The following is an 18,513-nucleotide window of genomic DNA, read 5'->3' as shown; positions in this document are numbered from 1 at the left end:
CACGTTCCCATTTTTCTCAAGAGCCCTCATTTTTTCCATAAACAGCCGTTTCCATTCAGAACTCTCCATTGCTTCACGAATACTAACTTGGGACCATGATAGTGTCCAATGAGAGATTTAAATTCGGGAGACAGATTGCTATATGTCATGTAGCTGTGTGTAACGGTCATGCTTGTCAGGGCCTGTTGCCCATGGCCGCATGCCCAATCCAACCCCCTTCTAGCTTACTTTCATATCCTGTATTGTATTAGTTTAGTTAGCTTGCTTTCTTTACATTTTCATTGTAAGTGGACCACTCGCCCTTTTGCATATGCCGCCAGTTGGCTTTTTGTTCAGAATGCACTATATGGGGATAAGACTAACCATCACTTCCTCATACCCGGAGTAGTACTCTATAAAGCCGTTGTGTTGCTTATGCTATCAAGGGATTATGAAAGTCAAGGACATGAGAGGGCATGCGATTAATGAGGTGAGCCGCAGTAAGAATGACATCTCCCCACAGATAGGACGAAAGAGTGGCAGACAACATTAAGGATCGGGCAACTTCCACCAGATGATGATTTTTACGCTTGGCTACTCCATTCTATTGGGGAGTATAAAGCACACAAGCTCTGGTGGACAGTCCCCTTAGATACAAGAAAGTCACGGAAAGAGGTGTTAAAAGAACTCTCGTCCATTATCACTCCTCAAAATTCCAATCTTTGCATGGAACTGTGTTTCAACCATGGTATAAAATTGTTGAAAGATGGATGACACCTCAGACTTATCAGCAAGTAAGAACACCCAAGTGAGGCGTGTGTGGTCGTCTATGAAGGTGACGAACCAACATTTACCAGTGTAGATAGTAGTAGGTGAGGGTCCCCAGATGTCACTATGAATGAGGGAGAAAGGATTAGACGACTTATAAGGTTGAGAACGAAAAGTAATACAACTTTGTTTGGCACGAATACACACATCACAATTTAGAGACGCTATATTAATATTGCGGAATAAATGCGGAAAAAAATATTTCATATATTGAAAGTTTGGATGTCCTAAACGATAATGCCATAACATAAAGTCATTTTCGGAAGTAGAAAAATTTAAAGACATAAAACCAGTTCTATGATCCTCCCTAGAAGAAGCATCGTCAGAAAGGAAGTAAAGCCCCCTATCGTGCCGGGCAGTGCCAATCGTCATCCCCGACTTCTGATCCTGAAACACAACAAAATTTGGTGAGAAAATAGCCTTACAATTCAGATCTCTTGTAATTTTACTGACCGATAAAAGATTATATGAAATTTTAGGCACATGAAGTGTATCACGTAGTACTAAACCATCAAAAGGAGAGGTATTTCCTTTCCCTGCAACCGGGGCAAAAGACCCATCTGCAATTCTAATACGTTCATTTCCCACACTCGGACAGTATGAAACAAACAATTCTGAAGAGTTGGTGAGATGATCTGTGGCCCCTGAATCTACAATCCAGGGTTTCTTCCCATTAATGCTAATAAGGCCAAAAGATGGGAATGTACCTGATTGTGCAATGGCACTCACCCCGACAGCACTCAAATTGGTCTTATTATTGGTTGAGGGCTGATGCTGTGTAATCTCATTAACCGAATCACTTACAAGTGCACGCCCAGGGTTTGATTTGTCATGTGACTGTCGTCGCCTACTGTTTGGGGGTCTGCCATGCAGTTTCCAACATTGGTCCTTCATATGCCATGACTTCTTGCAATGCTCACAAACAGGTGTGGGCTTTTTATCACCGTCGGCACTGGAAGCCTTTGTAACAAAAGCTGATGCATCAGTGGAAACAACCACAGGATTGTTCATAGCATGTGACCGATCCTCTTCCAGTCAAACCTATGAACAAACTTCTCTGAGAGAAGGAGTAGGTCGTTGACCCAATATGTGACTCTGAACACTGTCAAATTTTGGGTTCAATCCAGCCAAAAACACATACACCTGATCTGCCTCTTCAAGTTTCAAGTACTGGGCCCCATCTTGTGCGCAGTTCCTGACAACCTCTTGGCAAAAGTCCATCTCTTGCCAATACACTGATAATTTATTAAAGTAGGAAGTAACGTCCATGGTCCCTTGTTTGCACTCATGGACCTATTTGTGTAACGTGTACAGTCGAGATGCATTCTGTCGCTTTGAGTACAGATCCCTAGCTGCCTCCCAGATATCTCTAGCAGTTGCTGCATACAGTAAGGGGGTTGGCCAATCTGTGGCTCCATATTATTGATGAGGACAGAACATAATAGAGAATCCTCCCCTTTCCAGATTCTTTCTTGAGGATTGCCTGGGATAGGTTTCGGAATTTCTCCTATCAGATACCCGAATTTGTACCTTCTTTTTAGGGCCATTCTGATCGATTGGGACCAGGAGAAATAATTCTGGCCATTCAGTTTTTCTCCTACCAGAAATCCTGTAGAATTTCCCATTGAGCCAGTTAAGTAAGTTGTATTGGGCAAAATAGAGAACGAGTTTACCAGATTCTTTGAATAAACTGGTTGAACCGGTTGGGGATTTGCGCCAAACATCGTATCCAAATCTGAAATCTGTTGTTGCAGATAAGCCAACCGTTGTCTCATATCGTCTGGGTACATCATATCCAAATCTGAAATCTGTTGTTGCAGATAAGCCAATCGTTGTCTCATATCGTCTGGGTAATGGACCGAACTACAAGCGGCTGGAAACGGGGTCGCCGCTGGTGGCTGGAAGGACGTCGTCGGCGGGAAGGTCGTCGCCGGCTGGGAGGTCGCCGACATATGTGAAGATCCCAGCCGACTGAACTGCTCGAGGTGGCTGTCGGTTTGTCGCTAGTCGAACATACCTAGGGCAGAAAAAGAATGGACCGGATCTGCAAAAGCTGTCGTGATCGGATCTGCACTGGACTTGTTCGGCGCTACTCCTTACAGAACGGACGGACTCGTTGTGGAAGAGCAGGCCGGCGCGAAAGTCTGCGCAAGTCTGGAGGGCTCCAATGGCGCGAGACCTGTTTGTCCTTCGAGGGTTTGCCCGGGTTCAGTGCGGACGTACCCAATCGTGATCGGATCTATTTGACCTTCGCGAGTTCCGCTGGATTCTGCATGGAGAAGCCCGATCGGCACTTCTGTTGGGTGAGGTGGCTCCCACTGACGGCGGCTCTCCGTCGACTGCAACTAGATGGCAGAAAGTAACTCCGGTAAGGCTGCTTGAAAACACTCATTCACAGCCACTCGAATAGCAGTTTTCATGTCAAAACTCGAAGATCCATCAGCAGAAGATGACTGTGGATGGTTCTCTTCCATAACGGCTAGGGTTTTGTCCCCAAGCTTTGATACCATGATGAAATATAAGAAAAGAGAGACCAACACACAGTTTACGTGGAAACCCTAGAATAGGGAGAAAAACCACGATACAGATCTTTTTCTTATTATTTTTAATTGATACACTGAATACAAGAGAACAGGGTGAATAAATAGACAGTAGAGAGAGCTCTAGGGTAGAAGACAATTACAATAATACCCCTAGGGAAAAAACCCTACTTTCAACCATTATCATTATTAGTCTATTGATCATCAATATAGGAAATTTAGAAAAGTATATCTCTTTGAGGGGATTATTATAGCTAACTGACATTTTATTTCATTTTCAAATTGAGCCCCTAAATACACTCAGACCCTGATACTTTGTCGGCATTGAGTTGGAAAGATTATGGGACGAATAATCAATAAAAATGAAAGGAGTAGAAAGGAGAGTAAAAATATCACACTGAGATTCTGAAATTTTGGGAGAGAAAGGGAAGAGGAGATAATGTGAGACCTAACATTCTAACTGGGTCCCATAATCTTAAAAAAAATGAAAAAAGAAAAATGGTTCATGAGGCTTTTTCATGCAATCAAGACGGAAGAATTTCGGCCAGGAGCTCAAAGTTCAAAGCATCCTTTTTTTCTCTTGACCCTGAAGGAAATGTAAATCTGGATGTATCTCTCTTTTGTAAGGGATTCCCATTGGCCATTGCCATGGTCCTTGTTTAGTCAAAGAAAAAGAATACTACGAATGCGAACTTCTCTAAGATTGGCACAGAAGAGAACCTTTAAAGGTGTAGCTAAACCGAGTCCAAGATGTATCAACCAGACAGCCACCTTGACGGCTGTCTGATTAAAAGGAGTTTGTCGACCTCCTTTACCAATTGAAACACAACTCCCGAAGCCATCTGATTTTGTTCTTCCTTCATTGATATTTTTTCATTATTGCAAGGAATTGGAACCAAATTTACCCAGATTTCTTCACATGGTCATCAACTTCTACCCCTTCAAGGGGGGCACTTTTGTTCATCGTTCATCCTATTGACCATCTTTGTTTTGTTTACCCCTTCAAGAAGATGATGGAACATACATACATACTAGCTCACTGTTATCATTAACTCGTGCTTCTCTAACAACATCGAAAACACCATTCTTTATTTCCTTTCTTGATAGTTAAATAAGGCAGAAGATATTATTTGAACGTTCTATTGCATATGCTCTATTTTCTTGGTGATTGTATGTTTTACTGAGAGTTTCTTGTGAATGTCAATGTATTATAAAGAAAGGAAATGTACTAGTTCTAATTTTTAGTTTGTACTAATATCAGAATCCAGGAGCATGCTTATATAGTAGCGCACAGTCAATGGTTTCTTGTGATGGCTCACATCCACATACCAGGAGGCTTTGCCCTTGTGCCTAACTTGTACATTTTCTAGGTATATTTTTACTTCTACAATTCAAAAACAAAATCAAAATCATAATCAAAGTTTGCTCTTCTGTTAAGTTACATTTGCAGGGGTTTCCATCATTTTCATGCAGATGGAAGGAAGTATATTTTCAGCTCAACAGTTAAACTTTATTTGTTTATTCTTTTAGTCTAGAGGAAAATGTTAAAAATTTTCATTCCGAGTGTTCTGCACAAATGTTTTCAGGTCATGGCACTTTTACCCCCTTCATTTCTTTTCTGAAATCTGCTTGTGATTGGGAGAAAAAGATTTCTCTGGAGAATATGGTATCTAGAAAGTGTTCTTGTAAGATTAGTGTAACAGGTTTAGGGAGTAAAGAAAGATTTTCAACTCATGAGGCATTCATTCTAGCTTAACAAGGAATACATATTCTCGACCACAAAATTAGAGGTTCAAATTTGCGTTCTAATGTGTTGAACTCAACAACAATAATTGTTATTATCATATGATACCATTCTTTTTATCTTTGGTTACGTTTGTATTAATAATTGTAAATACTTAGCATATGATACGATTCTATATTTTTAGTTACATTAGAAAATTTATAATTTAACTTCCAGAGGTATTAAATTTACTCGTGATTCGGAGTTTAGAGCTACTTTAATCTATGGGAATTGAAATGGATGAATGAGAATTAAAATTTTCACTCTCTTTAAAGGATGTTTTATCACAAATGTGGGAATCCACTCTTCTATTGATACTAATTTCATCAGGTCACGTATACTAATTTATAATAGAAATTGGTGTAATCATAATGGAATTCTATTGATAGATCAATCGCAATGGGTCAAAATCGCAAACATAATTTGATTGCTTTTGATCATATTTACTTGGAATTATGAATCTACCACATTTACTATTAGTCTATTACCGTTATTGTTATCGCTTGACTCTAAACGATAATAGTAACAGTACATCGATAGATCACCTTCTGCATGTCAATTAGTTCGTTTTTTTAATTATAGATTGGGTAGTGGGCCTTATGTGTAAGAAAAAAATTTCAATACTAGGAAGTATGAACAATTTTTCATACTACCTCCACTTATTATGTATCATGTCAACATTCTTTTAAAAGTAGGATGTGACCTCTACTAAAAAAAAGTAGAGTGGAGTCTCACTAACATTAGCGTGGAGTATGATACTCATGTAGTACTAGAAAAATTATCCAACAATAAGGGTAATTGGTGAAGGGTTTACTTTTCATATTTCTAATTAGGTTTTCAAACTTTTAAATAGTGTTCATAGTACAACTTTTTGTTCTTAAAACTTGTATATATTATACATTAGAACAAAAATAAATTTTAAAATTTGAAAATAGGCTTAAATTTGAATTATACTTTGTTTCAAATCTTTGTCATTAATACCATTAATAGAATATTGATATAGGTTCAAAGGTTGATGTTGTCTGTCTTTTTTCAACCAGGAAAAAGTATCAATTCTATGGAAATATCAATAAAATATCAATGTCAACAGATATTTCTAGAAAGAAAAATTTATCTCGATCATGTCTACATTTGAGCTAAAAATCTCCAAGAAAAAGAAAAGGCAAATAGAGACTTTAATTTGACACTTGTTTAAGTGTTTGAAGAATGAGTCACCCAACTAAATATCAGGATGTTGAGAGAAATGGAAAAAGGAAAAAAAAAAGTTATTCACAAACTGGAACATACAAGACCAACAGAGGTAAGTTGTTAGCATCAAATACCAAAAAAAAAAAAACAGACAAAAGCAATTAGTAGAAAAAGGCAATGGAATGATTTTGAAATCACAAAACAACAGCTAAGAGCTTTAGATGATTCCAAGAATTTTAAATTGAATCTCATTCTTTTTCCTTCATGTCAGAGAGACTTTGTAATAAAAATCAAAGCTTTGGAATTTTCTTTCTTGGGTTTTGCTTTGCTTTGCTTTTCAAGCAGTCCTCAAACTTTAGAAATTGTGCTCCAAGAACAACTTTTCTTGAGGGGAAGCAGGCCCAATCTCTTCCTCTAAACTCTTCAATCCATCCCCAACACCTCCACAATTCCCTACATTTCTTCCTTCCAAATTCTTTCCATCAACATCTGCTTCTGACACTGAGGATTTCCTCCTCTGCGACGACGTCACACTCGGGAATGTAATCCACGACGGAGCCCTGAACTCGAACCTTTGATCTTCAGCTTCTGCTATATCTGTTTCGGAGGCTGAACGGTTTGATGATCTTTGAGATGACTTTTTGTGTAGCCTGCTGCTTCCCAAAACCACCTCGGTTGGTAAGATCGGTTGCTCGTTACATGGACTTCCCATTAATTGTGCAAGAGCACGCTCCAATGCAGTGGTCACTTTGTCCATTGATGGCCTCTCCTTTGCTCTCATTCTCACACATTTACAGGCTACATTTGCAATCCTCTTCAAGGCCTCGATATCGGAGGGCGGTTTTAATATCGGATCTAAAATTGCAGAGATATCTCCAGATTTTATTAGAGGCACTGCCCATTCTACTATGTTCCCTTCTTCATATTGCATATCAATGGCTTTTCTACCACTGAGAATTTCTAGTAGCAAAACGCCAAAGCTATACACATCAGATTTGGTGGTGAGGTAATGAAGTCTATAGTATTCAGGATCGAGATAGCCAAGAGTCCCAGCTGGTAGCTCGGCTAATGGAGAGCTACTATCAGTCGGTCCCAACAACGACAAGCCAAAATCAGCGACTCGAGCGTTATGCTCTTCGTCGATGAGAATGTTTGACGACTTAATGTCTCGATGAATGACCGGAGGACAAGCATAGCCATGCAAGTATTCAATTCCCCTGGCTGCTTGGACTGCAATTGTGACCCTTCTTATCCAATCTAATTGTTCTTTTAAGGCCGTGTTCTTGCCATGGAGGTGCTGATACAAGGAACCATGAGCCATAAACTCATAAACAAGAAGCCTCTCTCCACCTTCTTCACAATAACCAAGCAGATTAAGCAAATGGGCATGGTTTAATCTTGATAGCAAGTCAAGTTCAGTGTGGAACTCCTTCGAGTTTTTCTGCATGTTGGGAGACATTATAGCCCGTTTTACTGCTACAACTGTGCCGTCCTTTAAAACACCTCGAAAAACACAAGAGAAACTTCCTTTTCCCACAATGGACTCTTCCTTAAACCCACACGTCGCTCTCTCGAGTTCTTCGTAGGTGAACATCTGAGCCCTCCTTATTTTCAGCTCATCCAAGTCGGGACGTATTTTATAGTTATCCTTCTGGAAGGAAGAGGCAGTCCCTTTGTTTTTCTTAGACTTCAGCTCCTTTCCCGAGCAATGGCAATTCCGTAACTTGTATCGAACGTATAAGATTGCAGTTAAAGACACAATAGCCACCAAAAACACAGCAAAAGCAATCTCGGCTACAAGAACTGGGAGCTGCTGCATAGGCCAGAACTTCCCATTTTTCTTCCCCACCATACCAGTTGAAAGCATGGATGAGCAGTTTGAGAGGCATTCACTTGAAAAGCAACTTGAACAATTATATTCACACTGCCTATCAGATTTTAAGGAGCACTCAAATTTTTGGTACATATCAGGAGGGCAAGCAGGACTGCAGGGCATACACACATGAAAACTTGGCGACTTACACCGAGCTTTGTCTTGGCTAATTTCATAGAAACCAGGGGCACAAGGAGCTGCTTTACAGATTCCAGGCGAGACAGCTAAAGGAAGAGAAGTAGGAAATCCAAGACCCCAGCAAACAGGCAGGAGAGATTTTTCAGCTAGAATTCCACAGGTGAAGTAATCTCCAGCCGCAATGTCGTAAACTTTAATCCCATCTGGTGCTGGAGTACTCGGTTTAACCGTAAAACCCCAACAAATCACACCACGGTCTAAGCTCTTTATTCCACAAGCATGGAATTTGCCTCCAACAACAGAGTATAATGGATCAACTGGAACCAAGTCTACGTTACCTTCACCTGAATATGCAACTGAGATCTCCTCTTCAATGTCTAAGCTCCTTCCCCAACAGAACGCTCTCGAATTAGCACCCTCCGAAATTCCGCAAACATGATATCCACCGGATGCAATCTTTTGAAACCTCATATCTTTAGGTATCAAACTGATTACCTGGCTGCTCGTCTCATCACCCCAACAGAAAACAGTTCTATTAAGAGAAAACAGCCCACAGTTGAACTCAGACCCTGCCGAGATCGATTCAATAGGGCCATCAAATGCAAAGGTTCTGGTCATGTTGTAACCCCAACAATCGACAAACGATGTATTCCTATGCCGTCCAGTCAGAGGCGTTCGAAGTCCACACAGATGATAATCACCAGCACTAATTTCCAGGTATTGAGCTCCTTTGATCATGGGCTGAGGAACACCCATTTGAACATAGCCACTACTTCCCCAACAATAAGGTTGACTGGAATCCAAGAGAAGCCCACAAACAAACCCATCACCAGCAGTGAGACCAATGAATGGGAAATGAGAAGGGGTTCCATAAGTTATGGCTGAATTTGAACCAAAACAGCTCACAAGATGAGATCCATCTGACTTTAAACCACAGAAGACAGGTCCTTTCTCCCCATAAGAAACAGCAACAGGAGACATTGAACCTAAACCCGACACCAACAAAAACATATCTGCAAAAACAACCAATTCTACAAACAATCCACCTCTCCAACCACACATCTTCTTCAAGAACAAAACAACCAAATCCACCAACAAGAATAAACCCATTGCACAGACCAAATCAATCACTCAAAGAATGAACAACAATCTCCTCTTCAAATGTTCCATGAACAAACAGAAAAACATAACAATTCAAGAAAACCAGAAGCAAGAAAAGTTCAGCAAGACATAAGAGATGCAAGAAATTCCTCCCAACACTAAATTCCAAAACCAACAAACCCAGTAAAATTCACTTCACTCTGTTTCAAATCCCAAGACATTCATTCATTCACACCACACCACATATCCTCAGATTCAAGTAGATATTCAGATAAAAGCAAAAACGAAGCGAACCCAATTCACATTGAGAAGCAACAAAATTACCCATTAAACCTCCATTGGCTCCTTCCATGAAACCACCATCCGATTTAGAAAAAAAGGAATCATGGGAATTGTTGTAGGGGAAAAATGAAGAACAGAGGAAGAAAAGAAGAAAAGAGAAGGGTGGAAGAAAAAGAGAAAGAAACGAGACTTAAATGCGGAAACTACAATTTCTGACATTGGGAAAAGCGTAGGTGAAGGCATTAAATGAGAAGTTAATGTGGTTTTGATCTTTTCATGCCTGGATTACTGTAATTCCACCACCCAATCCCCAAAAAACATTGCTTCTTTTTTCCTTAACAAAAATTTAGCTCAATCTTTGACCTCACATACCAATTACAGGGGACATTGTCTTTTCTTTATCGATTCAAATTTCTTTTCAAAAACAAAAAATACCCTTCTTCTTCTCCTCCTCCTCCTCCTCCTTCTTCTTGTGGTTTTCTGAAACTATTCGCTACAGAAAATCAGGGAATTGGGAAGAAACAAGGCGAGGTGCTGCTTTGCCTTTCTCTCAATTCTATTTAATTTATGTACTTTTTGTCCAAATCAAAAACGGCAGTTGGGATTATCAGAATAAAAGCATTTGCTTTTGTTTATTTTGTCTGCAGTGCCTTCAGTCTTCACTGCTTCCTATTTTAATATTCTATTGTTCATCATTTTGAGCTTTTATCCGTTGCCTTATTTCCCCATTTTGATTTCTACCATTTCGTTAGATTTCACCATTATAATCTAACTTCTTTTTTTTTTAATAATATTCTATTTTAGTCTCTCAACTTTCAATAATCCTTAATCTTTTAAAAAAAATCATTATAGTTCCTGTACTTTTAAAAAGTACTTTGATCTTAAATATAATGACGAATTAATTTGTATTTTTAAATAGCTAACTATCAAATAAGTTAACTATGCTAAAAAATCTAGAGTTCTAATTTTGAATAAGGTGGTAAAGCGAGATAATTTAAAAGACATTTTTAGTTCAAAATTTTGGTCGTTCAATATTTTGACATGTTGGTTGTTGGCATTTTACTTCACTTTCATCTTACTTAATATATCTAGAGTTTAGTCATTCCAAAATACAAGCTCACTCACATTTCTATTGAAGAGTTAACACGATTTTAATATTAGGACTAAAATAAACACTTTTTAAAAATTTAAAAACTAAAACAAATGTTTTTTAAATTTGACCAAAATAGAACATGATTTGAAATTCATGGACTAAAATAGAATTTAAATTAACTGAATTTCTTTCCGTTAAAAAACACTTTAGTCCCTAAATATCTGAGTAACAATTTGGATATTTAAACTTTAGTTAGTAACAATTTGTAATAATTTAGTTACTATCATAAAAAATCCTTTAAAATTTAGTGTTGACTCTTATTATGTAACACTTTAGTCTCTATAGTTTATGAAAAATATTTTATTCCTGGTAATTTATCTATCTATGCGTATAAGAAAATTTATTAAATCTTAATAATGTTTATCACGATAAGGATTAAGTCTTATAAATGGTAAATTACAAGAACTAAAGTGTTACTTATTAAAGTTAAAAGCTAAATTGTTATAAATTTGAAAGTATAGGAATTTAATCGTTATCAACTAAAATTTAGGAATTGAGTTATTACTTTCACGAAAGTTTAGGACCCTAAAATATTTTTCAACCAACGCTTTCTTAATATAATAAACATATCTCACACATTTTATATACTTTAATTTTGCGTTGTATAATGTCAAAGCAAATATAGTTCAGTTGACACCCAATATTTGTTAGTGATCAAGAGGTCTATGGTTTGAATCTTCTCACCTCTTATCACACTAAAAAAAATATATATTTTATAATTAAAAAAATAGTTTGACTACATCATGCTTCAATTGATTAAAATGATAGCCAGTCGAACAATGAGTTCTAGTCTATATCCCCACATTTTTAAGTATAACAAAGTAGAGAGTTTGAGCCTCAAGGAAAGGCATAACTTTAAAGGGTTGTTTGGGGGTGTTGAGATGATATAGAATGTGGCGAGTTCTGATGTCTGGAGAGTTCTGATCGAGTATGATCGAACATGTTCAAGTATTGAGATAATATACAATACACGGAAGGAAAATGACGGTGAGATACAAAACACGTTCCGAAAATGGGCCCACAAATAATCAAAATCGGTGAGATAGGATAATGGACCTCCAAACACTGAGATGATATAGGATGTGAGGATATACCATCTCATATTGGACCCCCAAATAGCCCCTAAAAGTTGACTATGCTTATATTGACATTAATAATATAATATTTAACGCCGCTTTGATCTCTACGTTTAAGACTTTGTTCATTTCGATCTCTTATATTCTCAAAAGATTTATTCTATGATCCTATATATTTTTAGCTTTTATTCGTTGTCATCCTTGTGTTTTCAAAACACGTGTTTTGGTTCTAGTAACTTTGAAGAGGGAGAATTTTGAAAATTGTTCACGAAATTCAAACGCAAATTTTATAAGTAATGAAAACCTAGCAATATCTAAACACTTTATTATTGCCTTTTTGTGTTAAAAAAATGATTAAAAAAAGCGATAAAAAAGAAGGTAAAAAACAAAATGATTACTTTTTGAAAATACACTGCATGTAAACGAATTAAAATAAACTTTTAAAAATTATATGAACTAAAATTGATAATATTCAAATCAAAGAAATTAAAATGCAGGTTTGCAAAGTATAGAAATCTAGATCGAACGAAAACTAAAAGTATAACATCAATTTACTTTTTCAAAAAATAAATATGAGATTTAAAGTGAAAAAAAGATATCTTTAAAGTCACATCAGCCATTGTTCTTACGTTTGAATTCTCCCCCATATTTGAATGGTAACAAGAAAAATACTCTTACTAAAAAAAAAAAAAAAAAAGTATTTTAGTAGCGTTATCAATTTAATAATTTCCTTTATGAATTCGACCCAAAGAGTTTTTTATTACCTTGATCTAAATTAAACATGTAATTGAAAAGATAAAGATAAAAAAAATTAAGAAAATAATACCTTTTTACAATATTTTAAAATTAAATCGATTATTTGAAAGTTTTGGAACAAAATGAGATAAACTCATAACTTTATACTTAAAACACTTCACATTTGATGTAATGATCTTAAAAGAAATGTGAAAATTTAGATCCCGTTTGATAATCATTTGGTCTTTTATTTTTGTTTTTAAAAATTAAGTTTATATTATCTATATTTCTTACAATTATTTACATATTTCTTAGTTACAATGATTGGATTATTAACCAAATTCCATAAACAAAAACAACCTTCTAAAAACTATTTTTTTAGTTCTTAAAATTTGGCTTGACTTTTTAAATCATGAGTAAAAAGTAAATAACAAATAAGGAAATTTAGAGGTGAAGTAGTGTCCATAAACTTAATTTTCAAAAATAAAAATAAAAAATAAATTATTACCAAACGGGACCTTAGTACTAAATTTAAATTCTAACTTTTGATAGTTAAGGCATATTCTTTCGCCACATATCGAAGGTTCATGTCTCTACTCTCATCATTATTTTCATAATTAAACTATTTGATTTTAATTATATCGAAGGTTCATAATTTTGGCAAAAATATTTAATGTTTGATTTTAGCATTGAACAAATTAAACTTATTTTTATCTAAAGCTTTAGTTTATTGAATTTAATGAATTTATGAAAAATTGTATACTATTTATAACTAAAATTAGTGGATGAAATAACAAAAAAAAATGACCAAGAGTAAAATTAACAATACTTATTTAAGTTTAGATCCAAATTTGTGAAACTGAAAATTAAGTCTAAATTTATACAACCTACCAAAGTTAAGGGTAATTTTCATTTTTCCAAAAAAAAAAAACTAAATTATGGTGTTAGTGTATCTAGCTTTGATCTTTCTATTTGTTCTTTCCACAACCACATAATTCTATAAATGCAAAAGTGTTCATTTTATTATTACCATTTGAACTTAGTAAGGTACTTGAAAATATTGGTCAAAAAGTAAGATTCTTTGTAAGTCAAGAGTTTGAGTGGAAAACTTCTTTTATGTTTCAAGTCCATAACCTATTTGATTTAATTTTAATAATAAAAATTGTTGTATATACTTTTATCCTCTAAATTATATAGACTTATAATTTCATCTAGGAAGCATTTGATGATGTGTTCATTATTTTATTACTATCAAAGCAAACTCACATAATAGAACTAAAAGTTCTTCTCCTATTCTGATCCTTAGACATCAGTCAATGCAAATAAATTTAAGTCAAGTCTTTATTGTTATACTAGAAATAATATTTTGATAAGACTAATCTTTGTGAGATATAATTAAACTAATAATGCAACCATGCTTAAAATGTGTGCGTGTGTTTTTTTTAAAAAAAGAAAAGTTTGGAAGTGGCTCATCTTATCGATGTGATATTCTTTGATCTCTCCGAGGTTTCTTTTTATATCGAAGAAGGCAGGTCATTCGTTTGCTTGAGTTGAGTGATGTTTCTTTCTCTCATGTGATTAGGCAAAGCCACAATTTCTTGGTGCATTCGCTGTTGGAACAAATGGTATGTGACTCTTCGTGTAGAATCGCATTTTTCAATTCCATGAATTGGATTATTTCATGAATGAGTATGTCTTTTTAAATCTTAACTAACTTGAAGAAAATACATTATTCAAATTGTCACTAATTAGTTTATAAGTATGCTGCTTCTTCTAATTGGTTTTTTTTACTTTTTTCTATCGAACACTTTTCTTTCGTAAAACTTCTTCCATCTAGAGGTCCAATTATTCTACAAAGTAGGCTTTCATAAATGAGGTATTATTTCCATTTGAAATATAATATGTTCCATACGGGGAGACGATTACTCTTGAAATCCAGACATTAAAGTGGATAAAATTGTTTTGAGAAGACAACGTGAATACGTTGGGTTCAAACTGTCTCCTTTTTATAAGATTATATATTTTTTTGTGAGCATGATTCATCTCTTTCTGTTTTTTTCCTTATTTGAGTGATTTATTTTATTTATATCTAAAGATGTTTCGTAATTTGTGGTTGATTTGTTTGCTAAAGAAAATGTTTTTAAACATTTTAAAAAATCCATTCAAATATGAATTTTATTTTATTTCTTTATTCACGTTTACTTCTTTTAACAAAACCTCCTTTTTCGTTGTGCTTTTAATTTTTCTCATCTTTCGTGCTCCATCATAAAAGACAAATTTATTAACATCGTTGAAAGAAGGTACATTTTAGAGCAAGAAATAGTCTAATTAAATATAAAATAATGAATATCTTAGTAGAAAAAATTATATAAAAAAATTAATTAATAAATTTACTTAGCTAAGTGATACTCAAAATAAAGATATACTATCAAAATTTCAATTAAAATATATCTTCTTTGTTAGTCCCCCACCAAATTTGGCTTGTAAATGACAAGGGAAAGTAAGAAAACCAAGTAATTGAATTGAATAAAAATTTTCTTATATGCCTATGAAATGTGAGCATCCTAAGTTCCTAAACATCTTTGAATCATCAATACTACTTCACCATAAATATTATTTTCACTCATATTTTTTAATCTATTTTCTAAAATAAAAAAGATCTCGAAATCCGAGTAAATTTTTTAAAATTAAAAAATATATATTAAAAAAAATCCATTTTGACCGTAAACATAAAGTTGTATTAATTTGAACCTTAAGTTTTCGATTTCATCAAATTAGAATCTAGGCTTAAATAGTTGCAATTCTTACTCTCGGTTTCTCCTATTTCGATTGCTAACTTTAGTAGAAAAAATAATATCAAAATCTTCATAAATTCAATGTAATCAAACTTTAAACAAAATTAAATTTGACTAGTACACAAATTAACAATGAAATAATTTTTCAAAGTTCATAAATTTTAACAAAAAATTAGCTCGAGCTTAATGTTGTTTTCACTGAGATTTTATCTTTTTTAAAATATACATATATTTTATAATTCATTAAAACTTGTAAGAGAGATTTTTTTATATCGTGAATGGAAATTATAATACTTTTAAATTTTATGATAAAAATTACAGTATTTAACTAAATTTGAGATATAATATTGTTAAAATTGAAAATTTAGGATGAAAATTGATACAACTCGATATTAATATGTTTTAAGAATTTTAATTAATCATTTCACGTTCTTTTTTTTTTTAAAAGTAATTCTTTCACGTTCCCTTGTTAGTTAAAAAAGAACACTACAACGGCAATTCAGTGTGACACAATTAATATGTACTATTGTTTTTTAAATATTATCATTTTTTTTCTTAAATTAAATTTATTTTCTCCTAATTTTTTACAATGATTTACATATTTATCAAGTATAATGATTGAATTTTTAGTCAAATTTCAAAGATAAAAATAAATTTTTAAAAGCTACTTTCTTGTTTTCAAATTTTGACTTTTTTTTTAATTAGTGGTAAAAAATAGGCTTAACTTTCAAAAAAAAAAAGAAAAACAAATGGTTACCAATCATGACCTTCATTTTTAGCTTTTAAATATATAAATAAATCAGATCTCGTTTAGTAACCATTTTGTTTTTTATTTTTGTTTTTTAAAATTAACCATATTTTATTTACATTTCTTACAATGGTTTGCATATTCTTTAAGTACATTGGTTGAATTCTTAGCCAAATTCCAAAATCAAAATCAATTTTTTTAAAGTTATTTTTTTAGTTCTCAAAATTTGGTTTGGTTTTTTAAACCATTAGTGAAAAGTAGATAATAAGGAAAGAAATTCGAAAGTGGAAGTAGTATCCATTGACTTAATTTTCAAAAACAAAATGATTACTAAACAGGTCTTAGTTTTTCAAATTCTAAGTTTATGCCTATTTGTCTATAAACTTTATATAGTACTTAATAAATCTTTTCAACCCGCAATAGATATGCCTCGGTTAGTATCTCACTAGCTGCGTCATTCCCGCGCAAAGATATTTAATAAATCTTTCTAATTTTGTATTCAATAAATCTACGAATTTTAAAAAACTGTACATTTTGTATAGATAATTGAAATATTTATTATTTATTTAAAAGTTTACTAACCTATTAGATACGCAAAATTAAAAGTTTTGAGGACTTATTAGTTTATTAGTTATAAAGTTGAATTTTATATATAATTGATTAATTAATTTTTAAAATTTTTTAATAGGTTAAGAATCTATATATCAAATACAAAATTAAAAGTCCTGAAACTTACTATACATTTTAGGATGCAAAAACTTAAAATTAAAAATTAAGAAATATGTAAATACATAGTTGTCTTAAATGAAAAAAAAATATTGAAAATATAGAAAAATATCATTGTCAGTTACTTTCTGTATTTGAAAACGACCATTTAAAGTTTAGAGATATTTTAGACACGAAATTCAAAGTTTTATCTATTTCTTAATGCCAGACTTATAATTTTATTGATTTAATCTCTAAATTTTTATAAACAAATCAATTTAGACTTTCAATTAATATTTTATTTAAAAAATTTACATGTATTAATTCTAATTATCCATTTTATTAACATGATATTTGAAGAAGCCTACAACGTATAAGAATTGAATACATGAACGGTGTTCAAATATAATCTTAATGAAGGGTCTAAATTGATTCACTTGCTCGAAATTTTTTTAACTAAGTCTGAGAGAGAGTGTTAATTGATACACTCTTGAAAGTTCATAATATTTAAATTAATACAATTATTAGTTTAATGGTTTAAATCGATACAACTAAGTTTATGGGTGTAAATTAATTTTTTTTAATCACCAATAGTCAACACAAATTGTGTACTCGGTTAAACTTTTCAAGTGTTTAATTTTGAAAATAAGTCATTTTGAAAAACATTTAACGACCACTATAAATAGATTTTAAAACACTATTCTGAAAGTGTATTTTAAACCGTCTTTATATAAAAAAAAAATAATAATAAAAATAATTTTTCTTAAAAACATTTTTTTTCTGTAGTAATTCAAACATGTCCAAATACAACACTCTTTTAAAATGAATATTTTTCTCATATAATCAAAACTCTCTCAAGCAATTTAGATAGACAATTAAACATAACTACAAAGTGATGAGAGAGAGGTTATTATTAACATTGCATATATAGCTTAATTACTAGAGATCACTTCACTAATTTGCTATGATAAATCATAGGGATTTATTAAAATCCTTCCAAATTACAAACAAATAGGAACATCTCACATTATTTTTCCCATCCATGTAACACCTTTTTATAAATTTTAAAATGGAAATTTCCATTTCAAAATTGAATATATTAACATAAATGCCTTTCATTAAAAACTAAATAAATAAATTTAATATATTAACATAAATGATTTTCAATAAATGAGAGCCACCACTCAAAATGACTCATATATGCATTAATAGTTTTAAAATAAAATATAAAATTCTACTAGAAAGTCTAAAAGTGATTTATTAATAAAGTATATAACTATTAATTTAGAGTTAAGTTTATGAATATAAATTTGTTTTTATCTTAAAAATTAGTATATGATGATATAAAATTCATGTGGGATCAAATAATACAAGCTTTATTTTTTAAACTTAACTGCTATGAGCTTAGCCCATGAGTGGAAATGCTCTTTAAAAGCCACAACATAAATAAAAGGAATTGCTTAGGATATATATAAAGTAAACATAATATAAAAGTAAGTATAGTTGAGTAGTAATTATTGTGTACTTCTTCGGTTCAAATCTCTATATAATTCTTATTAAGATCTAACCAGATAATTATTTGGTTTTTA

The 18,513-nt window shown here is 33.0% G+C and overlaps 2 protein-coding genes across 3 annotated transcripts in view; one reads left to right on the top strand and one right to left on the bottom strand.

Annotated features, from left to right (window-relative positions):
* Window positions 1-5,210, top strand: part of LOC120086783 — a 22,198-nt gene extending 16,988 nt beyond the window's left edge. Inside the window, exons 11-12 of one of the 2 annotated variants that reach the window (XM_039043587.1) lie at window positions 4,609-4,717; window positions 4,934-5,210. In XM_039043587.1, coding sequence (XP_038899515.1) covers window positions 4,609-4,701 — 93 coding nt within the window. In that variant the 3' untranslated portion in view covers window positions 4,702-4,717; window positions 4,934-5,210. Of the gene's footprint in view, window positions 1-4,608 lie in introns of both variants that reach the window. The other variant, XM_039043579.1, reaches the window with a different exon arrangement.
* A 1,076-nt stretch (window positions 5,211-6,286) lies between these two features.
* LOC120081837 (serine/threonine-protein kinase-like protein ACR4) lies at window positions 6,287-10,314 on the bottom strand. Its single transcript, XM_039037014.1, has one exon. It carries the CDS (start codon window positions 9,437-9,439, stop codon window positions 6,674-6,676), a length of 2,766 nt encoding a protein of 921 aa, XP_038892942.1. The 5' UTR covers window positions 9,440-10,314; the 3' UTR covers window positions 6,287-6,673.
* Between the last annotated feature and the right edge of the window lie 8,199 nt (window positions 10,315-18,513).

This window comes from Benincasa hispida, chromosome 1, assembly GCF_009727055.1.
Source record: "Benincasa hispida cultivar B227 chromosome 1, ASM972705v1, whole genome shotgun sequence".
NCBI lineage: Eukaryota > Viridiplantae > Streptophyta > Magnoliopsida > Cucurbitales > Cucurbitaceae > Benincasa > Benincasa hispida.
Note: the sequence above shows the minus strand (reverse complement) of the source record. Positions and strands in the feature narration are given on the sequence as shown.

What these genes read in the sequence shown, in the direction of transcription:
- LOC120081837 (XM_039037014.1), bottom strand. Translation starts at nt 9,439, where the DNA reads ATGGGTTTATTCTTGTTGGTGGATTTGGTTGTTTTGTTCTTGAAGAAG.